At 41.2% G+C, this 17,813-nt stretch overlaps 1 protein-coding gene across 2 annotated transcripts in view; it reads right to left on the bottom strand.

Moving 5' to 3' along the window:
* Positions 1-3,883: 3,883 nt before the first annotated feature.
* Hif1a (hypoxia inducible factor 1 subunit alpha) overlaps positions 3,884-17,813 on the bottom strand; it is a 54,989-nt gene continuing 41,059 nt past the window's right edge. For both annotated transcript variants that reach the window (XM_045154114.1, XM_045154115.1), the window contains exons 9-15: positions 14,638-14,858; positions 13,665-13,951; positions 11,995-12,117; positions 11,470-11,876; positions 7,928-8,036; positions 7,132-7,258; positions 3,884-5,220 (exon numbers count right to left, since the gene is read on the bottom strand). In XM_045154114.1, coding sequence (XP_045010049.1) covers positions 5,069-5,220; positions 7,132-7,258; positions 7,928-8,036; positions 11,470-11,876; positions 11,995-12,117; positions 13,665-13,951; positions 14,638-14,858 — 1,426 coding nt within the window. In that variant the 3' untranslated portion in view covers positions 3,884-5,068. The remainder of the gene's footprint in view (positions 5,221-7,131; positions 7,259-7,927; positions 8,037-11,469; positions 11,877-11,994; positions 12,118-13,664; positions 13,952-14,637; positions 14,859-17,813) is intronic.

Below are 17,813 nucleotides of genomic sequence, written 5' to 3'. Positions count from 1 at the left end.
TCCTCCTGCCTCTGCCTCCAGAATGCTGAGGTTTCCGGCATGCGCCAGCACACCGGCTGGAACTCCGGTTTTGGCTTAGATTAGATGAAGTCATTGAAAACAAGAGACCGGCTAACCCAGGGTCTCATACACTCAGAGACCTGGGACATGTCTGTCCCACCAAGGGCCCCTGCCATCCCCAGCAAGGGCCTCGGGGCCTCCCCCACCTTCGGGCCCCTGCGGCGGCCTCGCACATGCGCTCGCACACGTAGGCGGGAGCCGCCGCGCCCCGCACACGCGGCTGCAGCGGGGCCGGAGCCCGGGGCCCCGGGGCCGAGCTGGGGTGCTGCGCTCGAGCACGTACCGGGGCGGGGCCTGCAGCGCGGCGGGCGGGGCGCCAGGGCGCGGAGGCCAGCGTTCGCATCCTCATCCTCATCCTCGGGGTGCAGGACCAGGAGGACCAGCTGCAGCAGAGCCGGAGCCCGGGCCTGCGGGGAGCGGCCCCTCCGTGGGTCCCGCGCCCAGGGTGGGCCCGGCCCGGCCCGTCCCACCGCCGCTCTCACGCATCGGTCTTCCCCCTCCGCCCGGGAGTGGAGCCGAGGAGGCCTGGGAATAAAGGGAATTAACTAGTACACGGAGATCGGGTGTCTGGGCAGCGGCTTGGATTAAAAAAACAAAACAAAACAAAACAAAAACAAAATCCACCCATGACAGGTAAGAAGAAAAATTATGTCCAAACCTCTGGAAGGTGTGAACACAACAGAACTCCAGAGGGCGTTCAGAAGGTGTGAGGCGAGGTGTAGTTTTAATGACTGTGGATCAAATGCTAGATTGCCAGTAACTCGGGGACAACAGGTCCAGCGCTATTTAAAGGGAGGAAAGAAAAGCAAAGTGATTAGTGGCCGACTTGCAACACCCAATAGATTGTCTTTACTTTCTTTGTTGTTGTTCTTGTCGATGGTTCTAGCCAGCAACATGCTTGAGCTAAATTTTATTCTACTAAAGTTTAAAGTAAAAAAAAATCTGTATTCCGTTGTAACTTGATTTTTTTTTTTTTGACATTGCTGCATTGGAACTGAGCTTTTAGAATGCTTAACTTTCCGCAAAGCCATTAGCTGTATCTTTCAGAAACTCATATCTAGATTTGTAGGAGGAAATCAAGATCTGGAATGGTAATTGTACTTATAAAAACTTGTAAAAAAAAGTGTCTGTTATGCCGCTAGGTGAAACAGCTCAGAAAGCTACAACTTGCATTGTTACCACCTTTTTAGATAGTTCAAATGTTTTCCTTGCACCGTCTCCTTCCCTGGGAGTAAAATGTCTCTGTAACCGAAGATATATGCTGAGGTCTCAAACTGGAGACCCAACAGCTCTTCAAAACACTTTTATGTCCTGTTACTTCTTGGGTTGTGTGATCCTCTTTTCAAGTGACAGCCAACCCTTGTATTTTCTACATCCCCATTGCTTTTTCCTTTTAGTCAAACCATTGGCAACGGGGGTTGGAGGTAGGGAGTCGGGGTGGGGGGGTGGGGAGGGACCGGACTATGTCCTGTTGAACTGTAGTCAACAGACGGCCAGCCCTCCGAAACTTTCAGATGTGTCAAATGAGATCACTAATTCATAGGGAAGATTGTTAATTAAGATGAAAAAATGCTAGCACAAAACCTATCTAGAATCCTCAACAGATGTTAGGTTCACTGCAACTCACTCTGTAAACATTGTACCTAGCAACAGTCTGCTGAGTAACCATTTTCAGTATTACACTTGACTGTGACTGAACAAATGAATATGTGAAAACCTTCCTTTCCTCAGAGCAAGTAATACCATTCAATCATAGTACCAGAGAAGAGGGGAGCATAGACCTTTGTGAAGGAAGGGAATGTTACGGAGAGAACAGCTATGTAGACTCACAGGGCTGGTTTATACTCCTGGGACAAAGGCATTAATCTAGAAATTCATGGTGTGTTGTGTCGTGCTGGGAAGGGCGGGCTGGTTGTATCTGTAAGCACTCCAGGTGACTTGTTTTCCTTCCGGCTATACTATACTTTGTCTTTCTGTTCTGAATCACTGTCTTTAAGTCATTTCCCCAAACTCATTACCATTATATAACCTGCTTATTTACTGGTATTTGTACGCATTTTCAACTGAAACTAACTTGCTAAATAAGCATATTTTGTGATGGGTATATTAAGTCACTACTATTTTCTAAAACACTGCCTAGTACTGTTTGTAATAAAGTGTAGGAGCATCTTGGGTCATGGTGTTTGGGATACATTATGCATGCACACCGACCTTGGACTGAACATATTACTGTGTATGTATACTGTCATGTATTTGCAATCAACTTGTTCATTCTAAGAGCTCACCTTATGCGAGTTATATAAACATACCTCAGAACCTAAGGCTCTGGCCCTGGTTATGTAACTGGTTAATGAAAACAGGCAACCAGGGCTGGGGGAGGAGCACAGTGGTAGAATGCTTGCTTGGTAGGCATGTGAGGTCCTGGGTTCAATCCTTAGTGGCACATACACAGACTCAAATCTTTCTGTTGCGTCTCGGCATAGGAATTTTTCCATTTTCCTTTTTTGTTTATTGAATTTCTCCTGTAGACCAAACTGATCTCAAACTGTGCATTGAAGCTGACCTGGATTCTTTTGACCCTCCTGTCTCTCTCCCAAGTGTTGGTATTGCAACAGTGCACTCTGGGCTTCCACCGCCAATCTTTAAAGCTTTCTATACAGTCTTATTTTTTTAAAAATTATTTATTTATTTGAGAGTGACAGAGAAGAGAAGAGAAATGGGCGTGCCATGGCCTCCAGCCACCTGGCTAATGTGGGTCCTGGGGAGTCGAGCCTCGAACCAGGGTCCTTAGGCTTCACAGGCGAGTGCTGAGCCATTAATCCATCTCTCCAGCCCAGTATACTGATTTAAAAAAAAAAAAAAAGTATTGCCAGGCATGGTGGCGCACGCCTTTAATCCCAGCACTCGGGAAGCAAAGGTAGGAGGATCACTGAGTTCGAGGCCACCCTGAGACTCCATAGTGAACTCCAGGTCAGCCTGCACTAAAGTGAGACCCTACCTTGAAAAACAAAAAACAAACAAACAAACAAAAAGACATTTTATTTATTTATTTATTTGAGAGTGAGAAAGAGGCAGGGAGAGGGAGAGAATGGGTATGCCAGGCCCCTCCAACCACTGCAAAGGAACTCCAGATGCATGCACCCCCCCCCCCTTGCATGTGCATCTGGTTTTTGTGGGTCCTGGAGAGTAGAACCAGGGTTCTTTGGCTTTGCAGGCACACCCTTCACCGCTAAGCCATCTCGCCAGCCCATGATTTTCTTTTTAAATTAGAAAGAATGTCAAAGAAGCAGAGGAATTTTAGAAAGGAGGAACACAGGAGAACAAGAACAAAACTATTTAAAATTGTTTTAAAACACTAATTATCGTTAAAAGAAAACATACCAAGATTTGCTCTAATTAGAGCCAGAAAACTCAAGCTTCTTTGTTCTGCTACTTATTACCCTTAGAGCTTGGACAAGTCACCAAATGTGTTCGTGTGTTCAGAATGAGAACAAATCAGGATTTGTTGGAGGTGCCTCTGGCCTTTATAACATTTTGAGATTATATTTGCTGATCTGCTTCACTTACTGTATTCATGCTGAACATATGAAAGTTTTGTTTTACACTTTAATAGGTCCATAAATTTATAAAAGACAAATTTCTGAAAACACACTTTACAATGCAACATTCTGATTGGGTATTGATTATCTAGACATTTATGGATAGGTGATGGCAGCAAGATAAATGTACAATATAATTTTCATAGAGAACTTAAATTGTTGGGAAATAATTTTATGAGCTATAAATGTTGAGGTCGATATAATATAAAAGCCAATCAAAAGGGCCTGGTCCACAGAAGATGTTTATTTGATGTAACAAAACAGTACAGTTAGTGTTAGACCCAACCACAAAGAGTGAAGGAAGGAAACATTTGTACAATGTCCATAGAAAAAACAAGATGTTCACTACACCAACTATATATTCCTAAAATAATGCTTCTAAAATTACTCAATTGTTGAAATCTATATGAAAAAAGGATGTTAATAGCGACAAAGTGCATAAAACCAAACATCATATTTTGAACAAATTAACAAACTAGGCAATATTACTAACAATGCATGATTTTTTTTTGTTTACACTCTGCTTATAATGTATTTATACCAACAAGGTGGGCAGAACATTTAGTTAATATCATTACACAGTATTAGCATAAACTTCCACAACTACATAGGATACTGTTTTGTGAGCTGGCAAAGTAACTAAAGAAACATCAGATCATTTCTCTGAATTGAGAATTTTATCCAAACAAATGCCACATACCTTCGTGATATATGCATATCTTTCTATGTATGTAAATGGCTTTACCCAAGTAAATAATAAACCGTACAGCATTTAAGAATCATTGTAATAAGGTTTAACATTGTCATGATCTGGGTTTAACAATTTCATAGGCCAAAAGAAAAAGTTCTCCTTAAAAACTATTTTTATAAATGCAGAATATATTGCATGAGTAACTAACTGCTGGTCTTCTTTAAGAAAATATATTGTGCAATTGTGGCTACCATGTACTGCTGGCAAAGCATTACTGTTTATGTAAAATGTGAAAAAAAAAAACAAGTAAAAAATGTCAACTGCCTATGATCATGATGAAAGATTACTGCTTTCTTAAAAAATTATATTGGCATTTCATTAAAAATAATTCGGTAAGGGACAAACTCCCTAGCCAAAAATAAATAAATAAAAAGGTGCATTTTTAAATGATACTACTGCAATGCAATGGTTTCAATACCAAGGAACTGTGAAAAGGTGCTGTGATCTGGCATTAAAAGAACATATTAAAAAGGAGGAGTACTGTAAATTAAGTAGAAAGGGGATAAAAAATGAACTGAGTTTGTGCAGTATTGTAGCCAGGCTTCTAATATTAGATATAGAAAATATAAATAGATTGTTTTAGGTAATGCGCCACCAGTGTCCAAAAAAATAATAAAAAAACCCCAAAACAAAAAAGGAATGAGATTTTTGCAAAAGCTCAGTTAACTTGATCCAAAGCTCTGAGTAACTCTTCACCCTGCAGAAGGTTTCTGCTGCCTTGAATGGGAGCATTGACTTCACAATCATAACTGGTCAGCTGCGGCAGTCCACTCTCATCCATCGATTGCCCAAGCAGTCTACATGCTAAATCTGAAAGACAAAGAGACATTGAAGTACTCATTACACTATCTAAACACTCCTCACTGGGGAAAATAAAATAACTTCTAGAAGAGTCTGTAAGTCTACTGGACAAAATGACAGATATTAAATAATGAAGTGCAATCTTCTTGTACTATGTCAAAGTATTGACAAATACAATGAAGGCACAGTACAAAGCACTAATCATTTAGCAATATACACACACATATATGTATTTTTTAATGATGAGGCAGTGAGTGTCTTGCTCTAGCCCAGGCTAACCTGGAATTCACTATGTAGGCTTAGAACTCACAGCCATCCTCCTACCTCTCTGCCTACCAAGTGCTGCGATCCCCACCCCTCCATCCCAAGGGAGGGTCTCACTCTAGCCCAGGCTGATTTGGAACTCTCTTGGTAGCTCAGGCTGGCCTTGAACTCACAATGATTCTCCTACCTTTGGCTTTCCTGGGAATTTAAGGTATGTGCTACCACACCCAGCTAGAAAAAGTTTTAGAATTTACAAGTTTCAAGGTTAGAAATATGCTCAAAGTTAAAGGTGCTTGACTGCAAAGCTTGACAGCCCAGGTTCAGTTCCTTAGCATCCCTGCAAAGCTACACACACAAAGGGGTCCATGCTTCTGGCCGTTATTTGTAATGGGAAGAGACCCTGGTATGTGTACATATACACACACACAGTGTGTCTGGGTGTAATTTTTTTTTTTTTTGGTTTTTCGAGGTAGGGTCTCATTCTAGCCCAGGCTGACCTGGAATTCACTATGGAGTCTCAGGGTGGCCTCGAACTTATGGCAATCCTCCTACCTCTGCCTCCCGAGTGCTGGAATTAAAGGCGTGCGCCACCACGCCCGGCGTAAATTTTTTTTCTTTTTTTGAGGTAGGGTCCCAATCTAGCTCAGGCTAACCTAGAATTCACTATGTAGTCTCAGGGTGGCCTAGAACTTTTGGCAATCCTCCTTCCTCTGCCTCCTGAGTGCTCTTTTTTATGGCTTTTCAAGGTGGGGGGTCTCACTTTAGCCCAGGCTGACCTGGAATTCATTATGTAGGCTAGCCTGCAACTCCCAGTGATCCTCCTACCTCTGCCTCCTCCTACCTCTGCCTCCCCAGTACTGGGATTAAAGGTGTGCATCACACACTAAATATTTTACTTTTTAAAAAATATTTATTTATTTTATTCATTTGAGGGAGGAATGGAGAGAGGAAGGGGGAGATATATAGAGTGAAGGGGCTCACCAGGGACTTCAGCCACTGAAACAACAAGGTGTATGTACCACCTTGTCCATCTGGCTTACGTGGGGCCTGCAGAATTGAACCTAGGTCCTTTGGCTTTGCAGGCACAAATGCCTTAACCACTAAGCCATCTCTCTAGCCCTGTTTTTTATTTTTTAAATTGACAAGCTTCAGCTTCTGTCAATATTGATAGCACATTAGGCACAGCTGAATCTAACAAATCTAAGTTCTACATTGAAATGCCTATTCCTGGATCACACTCAGTAGACAAAATGCTACTGTACTTTAAAAAAAAATTATTTATTTGCTATGAGAGAGAGAGAGAGAGAGAGAGAGAGAGAGAGACAGATAGAGAAGGAGAGATAGATAGAGAGGGAGAGAGGGAGAGAGAGAGAGACAGAGAGAAAGAAAGAGGGAGAATGGGCATGCCAGGGCCTCCAGCTACTGCAAACAACTCCAGATGCATGTGCCCCTTGTGCATTTGGCTTATGTGGGTCCTGGGGAATTGAACCTGGGTCCTTTGGCTATACAGGCAAACACCTTAACCACTAAGCCTTTTCTCCAGCCCTGACATTGTACTTTTAAATTTTGCTAAGGAACCAAAAATCACCCTCACAAACAAATTTCATGTATTTAAATTTTCTGTGTAGTGGATGAGAGCAGAATGAGTAAACTAACCGGAGGGGATTAAAACAATTGTCTCTCGCTGCACCCCATCCTGCTCACTAGATTTGCATCCTCTAACACGTTTCCAAGAAAGCGATGTAGGAGCCGCGCGGTCATCGGATTGCTGCAGTAATGTTCCCTAAAAATAGTAAAGTTGAAGTTTAGTATGTCCAAGTTTTCACAGTAAAAACATTGCAATCAGTGTACACTTTTTCGAGGTAGGGTCTAACTACCTGGGTACCAGGTAGCCCAGGCACTCACTCTGTAGTCTCAGGCTGGCCTCAAACTCAGCAATCCTACCTCTGCCTCCTGAGCACTGGGATTATAGGTATACACCACTATGCCCAGCTAGATTTCTTAAATACTAGAATTTAAAAAATATTCTCCTAAACACACACACTCTCTCTCACAGTATTTCAGGGTGGCATTAATCTTGTACCAGTCATCCTATCTCAGTCTTCTGAGTGCTGGCATTAAAGGCATGTGCCACCACATCTGGCTTGAAAAAAAATTTTTGGTAGGGTCTCAGTCTAGCTCAGGCTGACCCAGAACTCATTCTGTAGTCTGGGCTGGTCTTGAATTCCTAACTCAGCTTCTGGAGGGCTGGGATTATAGGTGTGAATCACCATGCCTGGCCACTTTATATATGTAAAAATTTAAAACTTGTATAAATGTTTAAAGAAAGCCCAATAGGTAACTTTGGAAAACAAAACTTTAATATTTAGAAGATATAAAGAATTACCTCTATGAAGCTCAAAAATAGCCTATAAACTCCAGTGAAAAATTAGCATACTGCTTACATACTTACAATTCCTACTGCTTGAAACAGCGAACCATCCTGTTCCATTTTTCGCTTTCTCTGAGCATTCTGCAAAGCTATTATCTTCGGGTTTAGTTCTTCCTCGGGAACAGTATTTCTGGAAATGAACAAAGAACACACATTCAGTAGACAATAAACCTGGAACTACTGCAATACAAGATTAAGTTTTGCTGGGCGTGGTGGCACACACCTTTAATTCCAGCACTTGGGAGGCAGAGGTAGGAGGATCACCGTTCAAGGTCACCCCAAGACTACATAGTGAGTTCCAGGTCAGCCTGAGCTAGAGCAAGACCCTACCTCAGAAAAACAAAACAACAACAAAATGATTAAGTTTACTTTTGTAAAATATTTTCAGTTTGTAAAACATTTCAGCTGGGTGTGGTGGTACACACCTCTGTAATCTCTGTTTGAAACCAACTTGGACTACATAGTGAGTTCTAGGCTAGCCTGGTGAGACCTTATCTCAAAACAATAAATAGGGACTGGAGAGATGGCTTAGTGGTTAAGGCTTGCCTCGGAAGCCTAAAGACCCTGGTTTGACTCTCCAGAACCCATGTAAGCAAGATGTACAAGATGAAACACACACCCAAGGTCATACATGCCCACAAAGTGGCACACGTGTCTGCGGTTTGATTGCAGTGGCTAGAGGCCCTGGCACGCCAATTCTCTCTCATAAAAGAAAGCGAAGCTGGTTGGCAGCATGCTCAAAGTTCCAGTGCTGTAGACATGGAAGTACAGCCCAGGTCTCCCGATACACATCCCCCCTCCTAGTGACCTTTGCACTATGCTAATTTTGTCATCAGTATTGATCAGTATTGTCAGTTGATAATCTAAGTTGATAATATGCCATTGGTAATCTAAGTTGTTTCTAAAATTGCTATCAGAGGTAAATACACTTGTATTTATTTTGGATTTTCTTTCTCCTACTCACCCAACAATATGTAACCATAATACACCTTGCTCTGTTCAGATAGCTGACATGCCAAACGGTTAAATGCATTATTGTGCTTCCCTGTAAGTTTTTTTTTTTTTTTTTTTTTAATTTAGAAATCATATGTTGTGGCCCAGGACTGAGGAGGCTGAGGAAGGAGGTTTGCTGTGAGTTTAAGGCCAGTCTGAAATAGAGTGAGTTTCAGGTCTGCCTGGGAAAAAGTGAGACCCTGCTTCAACTCCACTCTCTCCAAAACACCCCAGAAAAAAGTCCTAGAATGTACAGACAAGCAGGTTCTTAAATTCTTACACAAGTATATTATATTATGAAAATAACTCATTCTATCCTATAAATACCTTAGTAGCACTTCTAATTGTTTTCCCTTATTTGAGACTAAGTAATCTTGGTTTAGAATAGCACTGTGTGTATATGTATTTACCTAGAAAAAGGTGGGCAAGGGAAGGAAGTTTCTATTGGAACTCTTGTTCCAAAAAATTGCTAGTTATGTGGTATTAGATTCTGGTTTTGTAAAGTAAAATTCCAAGGCTGCTTAGAAAAGTGAATATCCCATCCTCTGTAGCTAGTAGTAAATTATAGGTCATTTTTTATTATCTATCATGCCAACAAGTATTTGTGGAGCAAGTGCTATATATACTGAACCAAGTATTAATATCACAAAAATGCCCAGGATACCATCATTTCCCTAATAGAGCTCAAGGTCTGGAGTCAGCTGGTGAAAAAGTAATTCAAGTACTACTTCATTTCTCTAGACAGGGTCCTGCTTGTGTAGCTAAAGATAGACTCAGTGTTCATGCTGGCTTCAAACTTGTATATATACAGTTTGTTTTTGAGGTAGTGACTCACTCTAGCCCAGGCTGACCTGGAATACACTACATAGTTCCAGGCTGGCCTAGAACTCATGGTGAGCCTCCTACTTTTGTCTCCCAAGTGCTGGGATAAAAGGTGTGTGCTACTATGCCCGGCTTACACTTACTTATTTCTGAGAGAGAGAGACAGAGACAGAAAATGAATAAATATGGGCATGCCAGGGCTTCTTGCAGTTGCAAACGTACTTACCATGGATATTGGGGAATTGAATGCAGGCCAGAAGGCTTTGCAAGCAAGGGTCTTTAACAGCTGAGCCATCTCCCTAGTCCAAACCTGTTTGTTTTATGAGACAGGGTCTCATGTAGCCAAGGCTGGCCTTGAACTCTTCTTGATCCTTCTGCCTCTACCCCCCACTGTGCTGGAATTGTAGGTGTGTAACACCACACCTAGCTCTGGCTCCAAATTTATAATCGTCCTGGTTTCAGGAATGAGTGCTTGAGTGCTACGATTACAGCATGCACTATTACAATGAATGAGAGCGCTTCGGAGTGCATCTAAAGCCCCAGGAGTTTTTCCTTGTTCATGAAGGGCAGACCTCTCTGAGCATTCAGGTGTGCTGGCAATGGCAATGTGCATTTCCTGCTGCTGCTGCTGCTCACAGCTACTCAGTCTGGACACAGTACAGAAGGAATGGTTTTACTCTTTACCCACTGATTAGCTAAAACTTCTGTCAAATACTGGGCTGGAGAGATGGCTTAGTGGTTAAGGCACTTGCCTATGAAGCATAAGGACCAGGTCTGATTCTCCAGTACCCACATGTAAGCCAGATGCACAAGGTGGCATATGCATCTGGAGTTTGTTTGCAGTGGCTAGAGGGCCTGGTGTGCCCATTCTATTAAATAAAACACACTTTTTCATGTATGTCAAATATAAATTATAGAAATATCAAATATTTTCTTAAACACTGCCTCATTCCATAGGAATGTTGTAACTCTTGCTAGGCAAAACAAAACTTATTTGATATTTTTTTATTCTCTTATGGTGTGAATGTAGCCACATTTGCAAGGGCAGAGTCAGAGAACATTCGGGTCAGTCCTCAACCTTCACCTCACTTGAGTCGGGATGATGATGTTTACTGCTCAAACTTGTAGGAAGCTCTCCTGTCTCTGCCTCCCTTCTCACCGTAGGTGCACTGGGACTACAGAAGCCTTGTATAGCTTCCAGCTTTAACTCAGATACTCAGAGGTGTGTGCCAAGCACTTTATCCACGGAGCTACCTCCCCCCCAGCCTGAAAGATTACTTAACTTTTAATAATGGCAACGTACAAATTTAATACAGTAATTATGCAGAGTAAAGCTTATGAACACTGAGGATTAAAGCCCATCAGCTCAATCTGGGGTAGGAAGGACCCTTCAAGGTTGAAATGCTTTACTTCAGGTAAGAGGGAGCCTCTAAGTAGCAAGGACAACAGAAGAGTCTGATATAAAAAAGCACACAACAGAGATAGGCCTGGGCCAGTTCTTAATCATTTCATGAAACTTATTGGCTGGATTTTATTTTTAAAGATTCCTCCATTTGGACTATATGACTGGAGAAAAATATACAAGGTAATTTAGAAATTGGTTTTTGAATACTAGTTTAATTAAGATTTAGTATACTAACTATATTTTTACCTACAACATATATCAAAGACTTCTGTATGTTTAGAAATCATTTCACATCACAGTTACTAGAACATGATAGAAGAACTATAATGTTGCATATAAATACCTTTGACTCAAAGTGACAGATACCACATTAGGGCTTCTCGGATAAGATTTTTCTGTCTGTTCTAGGACTCCTTTTCCTGCTCTGTTTGGTGAAGCTGTCCGACTTTGAGTACCACTGTAACGTGATGTTGTTGTGGTAGTTTCTTTAAGTATGTGGATATTAGATGGAGATGCGATCAATATTTTAATGTCTTCCATACTGTCTTTTGTTATTGTTTTTAATTCATCAGTGGTGATGTTCGTGGTAGGTTCTTGTATTTCACTCTGCTCAAATACTTTAACTGTGTTCACACTTTGAGGGCTTGCAGAACTGCTTTCTAATGGCGACAATGGCTCAAAAGAACGTAACTGGAAATCATCATCCATTGGTATATAAGGGGCCAACATCTCCAAGTCTAAATCAGTGTCCTTTAAAACAAAGAATACAGAAGTTTTACAGTGACTATACCTTGTCAAAGAAAAACAAGTAATCCCAGTCATTTCAGGTGAAAATTAGTAAAACTGAATACAAAGTAAATTCATATACCTGAGTTGAAAATGGATTCTTTGCTTCTGTGTCTTCAGCAAAAAGTTTCTCTACTAATTCCAACTTGAATACATTGACCATATCACTGTCCACATCAAAACAATATTCCCTGGGACTGCTAGGCTGCAAAAGGAGTTATAAATGTTTACTTTTTCTTTTCTCCCCCCCACCCCCAGGGTAAGGTCTTGCTCTAGCCTGGGCTGACCTGGAATTCACTATGTAGCCTTACAGTGATCTCAAACGCACAGCAATACTCCTACCTCTGCCTCCCAAGTGCTGGGATTAAAGGCCTGCACCACTATGATTGGCTTAAAAAATTTTTTTTTTTTCCAGGCAGGGTCTCTCTTTAGCTGACCTGGAATTCTCATCAATGGTTTTTTTGTTTGTTTGTTTTTCGAGGTAGGGTCTCACTCTAGCCCAGGCTGACCTGAAATTCACTATGGAGTCTCAGGGTGGCCTCGAACCCATGGTGATCCTCCTACGTCTGCCTCCCGAGTGCTGGGATTAAAGGCGTGCACCACCACGCCCGGCTTTGACCTGGAATTCTCTATGTAGTCTCTGGGTGGCCTTGAACTCACAGTGATCCTCTTACCGCTGCCTCCTGAGTGCTGGGATCAAAGGCGTGCACCACCACGCCTGGCAATATTTACTTTTTCTTGAAGAGGCCTCTGTGTGTTTGTTATAAGAATTTTATAGATACAACAAATTCTTACCAGATGTTATTTTAAAAGCTACATGTTTGAATTGGTACTGGTAACTAGTTTTGGCATTATACATATTCTTCACTGTGAAATATTAATTATAAATTTAAGATGCAATGATCGACTTATTTGCTTAATCTAAAGAATAATACTTACCTAACAATTCAAGTCCCATGATGGCACCTAACTATCCAATTAAGTAAGTGATGTATCTACTGGAACCTCTCTCAGTGCCAGAAGGCATCCTACAGTTTCTCAGCTACTCTAGGGGATGGGGACAGAATCTTCTATGCTAAAATTTTATTAGTTCTGGGCAAGAATGTAACTAAAAATACCATGGGTATGCTAGGTACACAACTTTGCTTTTCCTCATTTTAACATTTTTCACTATGTTTGCTTTCATCAGATCAACGACAAAATGAATCAGACATTTCTGTGCTGGTAAGCTATCAGTGCAAAGTTAAATTCTCCAGAAGGATGTGAGAAACCAGACTGTCTAGTCTATATTTTCCAGTTTTAATCCATAAGAAGTACGTGGTTATTTACCATTTATTAAGCCTACATGTGCATCACTCATCAGGTCATAGTGCTCGTATCTAAGAAACCTGCTCCCAAGCATAATTTTATGACTTATTTATTTGGGTTTTTGAAGTAGGGTCTCACTCTAGTCCAGGCTGACCTGGAATTCACTATGTAGTCTCGGTGGCCTTGAACTCACAGTGATCCTCCTATCTCTACTGGGATTAAAAAAAATGCGTAGCCACAGCTGGCTTATCCAAGCAATAGTTTTAGCAAGAAGCTCATTCTAAACTCAGAGAGCTGTGACCACTCTAGCACTAGCCCAGTCTAGCTATTAAGAGACTATTTTATTGTGTGTTTTTGGACTGTTACTATCAAGGCAGAGCCAGCATATAAAAAAGCATAGTTTTTAGGTATTTTTTCTGTGACCATTTCTCTATATCCACCCACCTCAGGTGAACTTTGTCTAGTGCTTCCATCAGAGGGGCTTGCTGGCTGATCTTGAATCTGGGGCATGGTAAACGAAAGCTCCAAGGGCTCTGGATTTGGTTCTAGTTTTAATACAACTTCTTGATTGAGTGCAGGATCAGCACTACTTCGAAGTGGCTTTGGAGTTTCAGAGGCAGGTAATGGAGACATTGGCAAATTTATATTCAGCAATTTTTCATCAGATGAGGGGAACATTACATCATTATACAATGGAACTTCCTCAAGGTGTTGGTCTTCAGTTTCTGTGTCTGCAGAAGGAAAAATTAATCAATCTAAAGAATAGAAGGATTCTAACATACACATCTGTTCCTTTTCACAAAAGATTTGTGAAATTCACTCAGGCAACTTGTCTTCCTTAATTGAACTTATACCCATGAGTCAGTTACCTTTTCAGTCCACTATTGACAACTCCTGTTAATTTATATGGCATAGAATGCCCACAACTCTAGTATTTCATACATTTAATTTAACCTAACCTGAAATTACAGCTTTCATTTTCAATGTCTGCTATTATGGTGTAACAGTTTCTTTACCCTTAATTTACTCAACTGCACATACTGAAATGTAACTCTACTACCTGGCATAGAAAGTCTCCCAGCAGGATTAGAAACAGAGTAGCTGGGAAAACTAGCTGCAGGATGAAGAAATACTGTAAGGACACTACAAAGTACAATTCCTATGAGTTGTTTTTTTTTTAAAGAAAGCTGTGCTCTCACTATGTAGTCTCAGGCTGGCCTCGAGCGAGCGATCCTCCTACTTCTGCCTCTAGGAGCAAAAATATTTAACTGAATACTTTCAAGATTGTGAAAAACAAAATGTGCAAGATATGCTTAAAGGATTACCAACAATAACAACAAAAAATGGGAAGTACAGTTCAGCTGAGATAGAACTTGCAGCAACAGACATAATGTAAGTGATTAACAAATTAACTCACCATTGCTGCCAAAATCTAAAGATATGATTGTGTCTCCAGCAGCTGGAGCCAGCAGAGTTAAAGCATCAGGTTCTTTCTTAAGTTTGTCAAACAGGCTGCTTGTATCCTCTGATTCAACTTTGGTGAACAGCTGAGTCATTTTCATATCTGAAGATTCCACTGGCTTGAGGACACATTCTGTTTGTTGAAGGGAAAAAATCAAGTCGTGCTGAATAACACCACTGTCAAAAAAAAAAAAAAAGAAGTTAGTAATTATTAAAAAAAATTTTTTTTTGTATATTTTATTTATTTGAGAGCCACAGACAGAAAGAAAAAGAGGGAGAGAGAAAGAGAGAATGGGCACGTCAGGGACTCTAGCCACTGCAAACGAACTCCAGACGTGTGCATCCCTGTGTATGTGGCTAACGTGGGTCCTGGGGAATTGAGCCCCAAACCAGGGTTCTTAGGCTTCACAGGCAAGTGCTTAACCACTAAGGCATCTCTCCAGCCCAGAGATTAGTAATTCTTAAATCAACACTTGACACATGATGGGGGACTATGAAAGGACCTTATCATTCTGCTTTATAAAAGCAAACATTTATTTTTCTCTTCAAATTTTTTTATTAACACCTTCCATGATTATAAACAATACCCCATGGTAATGCCCTCCCTCCCCCCACTTTCCCCTTTGAAACTCCACTCTCCATCATGTCCCCCCCTCCTCTCAATCAGTCTCTCTTTTATTTTGATGTCATCATCTTTTCCTCCTATTATGATGGTCTTGTATAGGTAGTGTCAGGTGCTGTGAGGTCATTGATATCCGGGCCATTTTGTGTGTGGGGGTGGGGTAGGGGGAGGAAGCACGCTGTAAGGAGTCCTACCCTTCCTTTGGCTCTTACATTCTAAAAGCAAACATTTTAATAACATGAGATGTATTATCTCATTTCTAACCTAAGGCCTGTGCATAGTAGGCAAGTGCTCTACCAGAGCTACAACATCTCTAGTATATTTGTATTAAAATATGAATATGAAATAAAGATCTAATAAAATTCACTGTAGAGGGTAATTTAAATATTTGCCCGATTTGAGACACTTTTGTGGAAGAGTGGTGGGAACATGGAAATCTTAGTTTTGTGCTGATCCACATAATGAAACAGACATTAAGATAACTCTTCAGTACTACTATGTGAAGCACGGGCAAAGATGGTTCTGGAATACAATGACTACCCACTTTCTGAGAGGGGAGCCATATATTCTTTGGCAGTAAAGAAATGATACAGTGACGCCAGTTAAAGGTCAGGGATGATAAACTACCATTCCAGCTTCATGTCTGGCCTTCAATGTACCTTTTGTTGTTGTTTTTGATGTAGGGTCTGGCTCTAGGCCTGGCTGACTTGGAATTTACTCTGTAGACTCAGGCTGGCCTCAAACTCACAGTGATCCTCCCACCTCCGTCTACTGAATGCTGGAGTTAAAGGCATGTGCTACCACACCTGGCTCAATGTACATTTTAAACTTTGTAGTTATCATATTAAATATTTAGTATGTGAAATTAACTGACAAAAGACAAAAATATTCAGTCTTGTCTTCAAGAAATTGTGAGGCAGACAATTAAATACTCTGTGATAACTGCTAAAACAAAGGACTGCTTCTCAGAAAGGCTAACATAGCTGTAACTTAGGCTTGTGCAACAGTTTTAGGCAGACTGGGCTGGGGAGGGAAGAGCATTTTTTAAAAAATTTTTGTTTACTTTTATTTATTTATTTGAGAGCGACAAAGAGAGAAAGAGGCAGATAGAGAGAGAGAATGGGTGCACCAGGACCTCCAGTCATTGTAAACAAAGTTCAGATGCATGCACCACCTTGTACATCTGGCTTATGTGGGTCCTGGGGAATCAGCCTTGAACTAGGGTCCTTCGGCTTCACAGGCAAGCACTTAACCACTAAGCCATCTCTCCAGCCCTGGGAAGAGCATTCTTACATAATATAAAGTTACAAAACAACTCTTACTAATAAGAAAACAATTATTTTGGTATAAGAAGTGTTAAAGGCTTAGGTTGGATCGTGGTACCAATCCCTCCTCCCCAAAACAAAACAAGCTAGAAAGAGTAAGAGAGATAAGATGATGAGAGACGGCTCAGTGGTTAAGGCACTTGCCTGCAAAGCTTAACAGCCCGAGTTTGATCCCCCCAGTACCCACATAAAGCCAGATGCACAAAGTGATGCAAGCATCTGGAATTCAAATTTGCAGTGGCAGGAGGTCCTCGTATGCCCATATTCATGATTCCCCCAGTACCCACATAAAGCCAGATGTACAAAGTGGTGCAGGCATCTGGATTTCAAATTTGCAGTGGCAGGAGGTCCTGGTATGCCCATATTCAATTCTCTGTCTTCCTTCTGTCTTTCAAATAAATTAAAAAAAAAAAGTAAACAAAAACCACAAATGGCCAATGTCCTAAGAGGGGTTAAAAAAAGATTTTTAGAAGGAAGACTAAACCTGTGAAAGTAATGTTGTTATTCTAGGCATGGTGGTGTCTCTGTAATCCTAGCACTTCACAGACAGAGGCAGAAGGTGCTATAAACTCAAGGACTGCCTGCATAATGAAACAGGAAGAAAGTAAGTGAGGGTTTATCTTGAGAGTGATAAAGGAAACTTAAAAGAAACAAACTCTAAGGAAAATGAAAAAATGAGTTAGTCACACTAGAAATCTCAGCCTGGTATATAAATCAGAATTTTTTGTTAAAAGCTTGGTCTCACTCTATCCCAGGCTGACCTGGAATTCACTCTGTAGCCAGGCTGGCCTTGAACTCATGGCAATCCTCCTACCTCAGCCTCCCAAGTGCTGTGATTAAAGGTGTATATGACCATGACCAGTTCAAATTAGAATGTTTTGGTAATGTAGAAAATGGGTTACACGGAGCAAAGCCTACTAAGAGAGCATATGAAAGATTAATATACTCCTTTAGATGAAGCTTTTCCAAGGTCACTACATTGCAGAGCTATAACACAAAACTATTTTTTTTTCAATTTTTATTTATTTATTTGAGAGCGACAGACACAGAGAGAAAGACATATAGAGGGAGAGAGAGAGAATGGGCGCGCCAGGGCTTCCAGCCACTGCAAACGAACTCCAGACGCGTTCGCCCCCTTGTGCATCTGGCTAACGTGGGATCTGGGGAACCGAGCCTCGAACCGGG

This window comes from Jaculus jaculus, chromosome 7 (genome assembly GCF_020740685.1).
Source record: "Jaculus jaculus isolate mJacJac1 chromosome 7, mJacJac1.mat.Y.cur, whole genome shotgun sequence".
Lineage (NCBI taxonomy): Eukaryota > Metazoa > Chordata > Mammalia > Rodentia > Dipodidae > Jaculus > Jaculus jaculus.
This window is presented reverse-complemented; position numbering and strand designations above follow the sequence as displayed.